At 39.5% G+C, this 6509-nt stretch overlaps 1 protein-coding gene across 1 annotated transcript in view; it reads right to left on the minus strand.

Moving 5' to 3' along the window:
• Nucleotides 1-353: 353 nt before the first annotated feature.
• The window catches only part of Fbxl17 (F-box and leucine rich repeat protein 17), a 426850-nt gene continuing 420694 nt past the window's right edge, over nucleotides 354-6509 (minus strand). Inside the window, exon 9 of the mRNA XM_021217959.2 lies at nucleotides 354-3128. Coding sequence (XP_021073618.1) covers nucleotides 2988-3128 — 141 coding nt within the window. The 3' untranslated portion in view covers nucleotides 354-2987. The remainder of the gene's footprint in view (nucleotides 3129-6509) is intronic.

A 6509-nucleotide genomic window follows, 5' to 3' on the forward strand; every position in this document is an offset into this window, starting at 1 on the left:
GCTGAATCTGGGGGTGAGTTTCATTCATCCTTAAATCCACTGCACTTACTACACGGCTGCTATTCATTAGCATGATATTTATTAGATAGCCTTTGAGGGGCAGGCAGGGAACAGATGACTGACTGAACAACCCCAGAGAAGGGACTTTTAGACAGTTCCCTTGCTCACACTTACGAGGTTTTAGTCGTCTTGTTCCTGGATCGTGTTCACAGTTCTGAATTAGTTGAAGCTACGCAAAGCTGTAGTGAGGTACCCAAGGGCACAGGTGACTATGTGTGTCACACCCAGCCAGACACAGGGAGCCCACTTAGTGTCAAAAATAAAGCCAAAGACACAACGTTTTGTTTCTCTTTTATTGCAACCCATTGCAAGGTCAAAAGATTCACAGAAATATAGAAACTACAAACTGGGTGAAATTTCTTTATTCATTCAAAAGGACATTAAAGACAAAGGACCGAAATTTTCCACTACAGCAATATATTTCATAGGCTTTATTCTGAAAATACTGTTGACATTTGGAGAGGATAAAAAGCCCTGCATTAAATGTGTTCACATGTATTTATGACAGTCTAAGCAAAAAAAAAAAAAAAAAAAAGGAGGGGGGAACTATATTGCCCAGAAAAAAGTATTTTAAGCCTCATTTCAAAGCATCTAATGAGAGCACATTCAACAACCTCCACTGGATCAGCTGAGGTGATGCTTCCCGGCTGCTTTTTTTAGATTAATGCTTTGAGGCTGGATATGATATTTCTACAGATTTCTACAAATGAGCCGAGGCGGTTTTCCGGGTTCTGTTGCGTCAGGATTTCTGTATTAGTCGCATCTTAGATAATAAGTGCACCCTGCCGCCACACCCCTGCCCCCCAAGCTAAAGCATTTACAATGCCGGACTTTAGGTTCAAAGAATGCAACGTTTAAAAAAAAAATCAATTATACACTCTGAAACCATTGACAACTAGACTGTAACATTCCAAAGATTATTACAACTTGAACTGAAATTGTACCGTCTGTATCAAGGACGGATTTCCCTTCTTTTGTCTTTGTGTAACATTTAAAATATAGTGTGACATATATAAAAATTAAACTTTTGTTTATTCACTTAAGCTACTATTACTATACACACTGTCTTATAAATTAGTTTTTGGTTAAAAACCAGTTAAAATATTATGAAATAACATTTTTAGTAGAGGAGAAATGGATATAAAATGATACAGTTCAATATATAAGAAGAAATGTTTTCTAATGGTACACAGGTTTTTCTTAAACAAATTTCATTTCCTTCAAATTAAATGAGCAAACCGTTTGGTTATGAAAAAAAGGTACTTTTTGTTTTTTAACTGATTGGGATTAAAACAAAAAACTGCCACATCAGAAGCATGTTGACAAACTCGAGGGAAACAAACCTTTTCTACGGAGAAGGAGTTGTTACACATATGTGCATGGTGTTCAAATGGAAAGCGGCTTTGCTTCCTACAGTGAGCATTGCTTCTGCAGTGCTGGGATTTATAGGAAACAAACTCAAACCTCATTTTAATTGTTAAAGACCAAAGACCACATACAGGGAGAATAAATAGCAAGTTCAAAAGTCAAGGTTTTGCTTCGCCTACTACGAAAGATAATCACTCTTTAGCTTAAAAAGGCTCCCTGCTGCCTGATTATAAATCCAGACATAGGAGAGGTCATTGGAGCCTGAGTCCCTGCAACGAATTGACTGTAGAGATGTGTGATATCAAAACTTACACTCATTTCCTGATAGGTACTGACATAAGTAAAAGCTGGTAATATTTAATTAAACTAAAATACGTATTTCTGGCAAGTGTAAACAGAATCTTAATGAACAGATTTTCTAAATTCTCTCCTTAGCTCATACATTAGCTAACAGTAGATCTTTGCAGTAGTGTAAGAACTATTCAAAATTATAACATGCATATATTCAAAAAACCTGTTCTAAATCCCAAAGCAAAGGAAAACAATACAATAGGAAGATTGTCTACGTACATCTCATTCATTAATCTTCTATCAATAACTACCCCACCTCAGAATATATTTTCATAATTACCAAAATAATGAAATGATCTGTAAAATTTTTAAAATAACTGCACACCATTAGTTACATTCGTGGCTTCAATGTGGATAATGCCAAGATTAGCCCCAAATGTCACTAAAATACATCTTGACCAGTAACTATCCACAAAGTAAAAGCTAACACAGTGTTAATGTAAAACCAACTAAAATATTTATTACTTAACAGAATGCATTTACAAATAATGAATAATTAGCTTTTGTGAGCTGGCCAGGGGATATCAGACTGCTGCCTCCATATTTACAAAAAGGCTTTATTCAGTCTACTTCCTAAGTTACCTATAAGACAGCAAGTTGTCCACCTTTGGGCACAGTAAGTTAGGCATAGCATAGGAAGCCATGCTCTCTTCATGACCCAGAAAGGTTCCTCTGGCAGGAAATAATTTATCAAGCAAGAACTTGACCTAGCATGTGTGCATATGCATGACAGTACAAGGTAGTGGACTTTAGCTGTGTACTCCAGGATTTGGAGGGGTTCTAGTCTCCAGGCTTCTAGTTAGAGCAACATCACTTCTGTTCTGGTCTTCTCAGAAGTGTACAAGTAGCCTACTTATCACAGAACAAAGCCTTTCTGCGTGCCTTTCTGAGATGTGTCAGAACTTAAAAGCTCAAAACTATACACCCAGTTTTCTGACTTGAGATTCCATAAAGTCTTTTTTAGAATTTTTTTGAATTGAAAAAAAAAAAAAAAAAGGTTGTGATTTTCATAATTTTCCCTTTTGGGGAAAACAAGCCAGCTCACCTCGGGGTAACAGTGCAGAATGCAAACAAGACAAACGGAACACTCGGGCACACACACTGGCAGGTGATGGTTAAAACCTTTCCGAAAGACCCCCCCGGCTGCAGCCATCCCATTATTCCATCCTGCTGAACCGGCCTGAGTAGGCCTGGGCATAGGAAGAGAGTTAGGAGGTGGCAGCAGACATATTGGGGGTCCAGCCCATCTGGTAGGCTCTCTCCAAGGTCCTCTTGCAGTCCTGCAGAACGGTGCTGAAGGTGATGTGAGGGTATTGCTGCACCAGCTGCTCCACGGTCACTTCATTGACCTGTGAGCAGAAAAGAGTCATCGTCAGACATGGGGGCCACCAACACCATGCAGCCTGTGATCACAACACCATGCCCCAGTGCTGTGGGGGCATGCGATGTGACGTGGAACCACGGCTCTCCCCTTTCCTTTCCACTTAGCAAAGATTTGCTGAGCGCGTGCACTTTTCCTCTGGTCTGACTTCTCTGATACTCCAGAACTGCACTGCCTGTATGGATTTTTAATTAAACATGATGTCATGAAATCAAATGTACCTGCTAAACATAAATGACTAAATGACTGGGATTTACCGAGATCGCAGTAACGCCCATTAAGAACACAGAACACAGGAGGAAGGAAGCAGGAAGAGCATTCTCCTGTATTTCTGACTTCTTCACCCTTGGAAAAGCCCTTTTGGGCTGGACACTGTACATTGGGGTGGGGGTGGGAATGGGAATACACAAGATTCTAGATAGAAGTGCAAAGGAAAATGTTTATTTTTCCTCCCTTTAAATGTTAAGACATTGCAAACCTCAGGCCCTGTGTGAGAAGGGCTGAAATTCGAGGAATCAATAATTAAAGCATACATGGCTGGCAGGTCAGGGATGGCCCCAGCAGACCTTAGCCATCAAAGAGTCCACCTTGATTCCCGATTAGACAAGGCAATCAGACAGGCCTAATTAAAACTAACACCTTTACAATTGCTGTGCTGTGAAGGGATTAATTTGTCAATTATTTTTAAGCTGATTGCCGTTCATATCACAGAGATAGACAGCTTCCTTCATCCTTTAGATAAATAAATGATTAACCTAAGAACCACAACTTATAGGTAGCTTTACTTAAAATCTTTATTGAACACTTGGGCATTTTTGAATACATCAATATTTTATTTGTACTGTGTAAGCTATACTGAGTTAAGGCTGAACAAAGGTATTTGTGGTAGACATTTTTGAGCATCCCTCTTAATGTTCATTATTGAAAACCAACAGCACCATCTAAAAAGAAAAACCCTAAAAAACAAAAGCAAGCCAATCATGTCAGAAGGTCTGGCTGTTTGTGCTGAAAGCCTGCTGCTGATAAGTCTAATGATCATCAAGTTTGGGTTTCTGCTCTTTTCTAAATATGTGATTTGAAAGTTAGGTTGGCTTTTATTTTTGTTCAATGCTGAGAATTGCTATGGTCATATTGTACTGGTGACATTTACGGTCTAGGACAAGGTTTTGATAAATAACCAGGCTGACACCCAGCACATGATACTAAGATCTTCCAAGACCTGGATTACAGCTGTGAACCGCCATGCCCAGCTGTCAAGAAGTTTCTCTAGTTATGATGTGTTTGTTCAAATCTTTCCATCCTTCACCCACCCCTCTTTCTTTTAAATCTAGGGTTGGACTCCTCAGCTACGGAAACCAGACAAAGGGACTTACATTATAGACTTGATGCTGTAAGGCTTGGATGTGATCTTATGCCTAGCACTATGACTGACACAATGAGTCCCCTAAATGGCAGCTCTGGTCATTGGGACAGGTACTCACTGGAGAGTCCCTGAATGCCAGGGTCAACTAATGATGTACAAGCTACAGCTATCCTCACAGTGCTAACCTGCATCACTCTGCTTCGTCAGAAGTTAATCTTCATAGCAGTGCTCATCACAGTGTTCATGGGAAAACAGTCAGAGCCAGAGGTGCTTTTCAGGACACGCTGCACTGTACCACTGCTCTTACTGATACATAATGGTTGAATTACAGAAAACAAAACCTTTCCCTAGTTTCTACCACCAACCCTTAGTAAGTAAGTGTCAAGTTAGTATATATTTGAATTGTCTTATGTTAGAGTGATTTTTAAGAACTGTTGTCTGGGCTGCTGGCTTGAGTTTCATTAAAAAAAAAAAAAAAGTCATGAATGAATTTTGGTGTGGGATCAGGACAGAATCTCCAGTAATTTCAGAAATGGCTCTGGAAATACTTCTGCCATTTTGAACTACAGATTTGAGTTTCTGTCTAGACACTTGTATTTATAGCATAGACAATTATAAAATCCAAGTATCTGTCAATTCTGAAAAGTACTGAAGATACGCTATGGCCTGCAGGAGCAAATACTCAGCCAGGACTTAATTCTCTCTGTAACAGGTTCACATACCTCAGTAGGGTATAAACTTCCTTTCATCTTTTAAAAATATTAGAATTATTTATGTACCAAAGTATTGTTTTAAAATGAATTTCTATAAGTTTGAGGCCAGCCTGGTCTACAGAGTGAGTTCCAAGACAGTCAAGGCTACACAGAGAAACTATCTCAATAAATCATAAATAAACAAATGATAAAATTAATTTCTCTAAGATCTCTAATCAGTAACTATCTGACTTGTAGACCTATTTCATTTATGTATATGCTCAGGGTAATGTACCTCCCACATGATGAAAAGGACTGAGAACAACAGTTAGTGTTGGAGAAGTCCTGTTCTACAAGGATTAAGATCTCTGTTGTCAGGGGACTGTGTTCCCCACACATTGGGACGAATGTAGGCTTCTTTGTCTACAAGACAGCGGAAGCTACGCAGTCCGAGAGCACATTGGGGAAAGCGGAGCTAGTCCATGCACTACAGGCTACTTAGCAGGAAAGAGCTACTAACTACAGACAAGAGGCATGGGGCAGAGCACACTCACACCGAGCACAGACATTCAGGCTCCTTTTCTAATCCACAGGCAGGCAAGGACAAGGTTTTGTGCACAGGGCTGACAGGCAATTTGTTTGGGAGAATCAATTTTTAAAAAGAAAAAAAAAATACCAGTGTGATAAGTTTTCCAGAAAGAGATGTATAATTCACCTAAAGGAAACTCAATACATGAAGACATGGATTTATGAAGTCTATAAATTAGGTAATAATTTTCACATTAGCAAAGCCTTTCATGAGGGTTAATTTATTTCATCAGCTCCCCTAATACACTTCCTTTGGCTTAACAGAATTCAATTTATTTATTTTGCATAAGGTAAGGTACACCTGTATTTAAGCCTAGATGCCATGGGAATTCTCTGGCTTTCCCAGGATGTGGGTAAGAGTGAGTAACAGACTGGCTTGGTGTAGCTGCAGATGAAATGGTAACCGAGGTCCTCAGTGAGAACGCATGCCTTCTAAGCAACACTTTGGATAACTGTGCACTGTAAACTCTGGAAAACAAAGCAGAGGAGAACATGGAAATATCCCATTCTAGACCTTTACTGGGGAAATGTTATATAGGGGAAAGGCGACAGGTGTATGCTCACAACAGGGAAGGTACTATTTTTTACTTATAATGTCTCCTGGAGGTCCTAATGGTACATTTTATATCCTGTTATGTTCACTGGCTTCTCAGAAGTACACATGATGCTTCCTCCTCCTCCTCCTCCTCCTCCTCCTCCTCCTCCT

The sequence above is a fragment of the Mus pahari genome, chromosome 18 (genome assembly GCF_900095145.1).
Source record: "Mus pahari chromosome 18, PAHARI_EIJ_v1.1, whole genome shotgun sequence".
In the NCBI taxonomy this organism is placed as follows: Eukaryota; Metazoa; Chordata; class Mammalia; order Rodentia; family Muridae; genus Mus; species Mus pahari.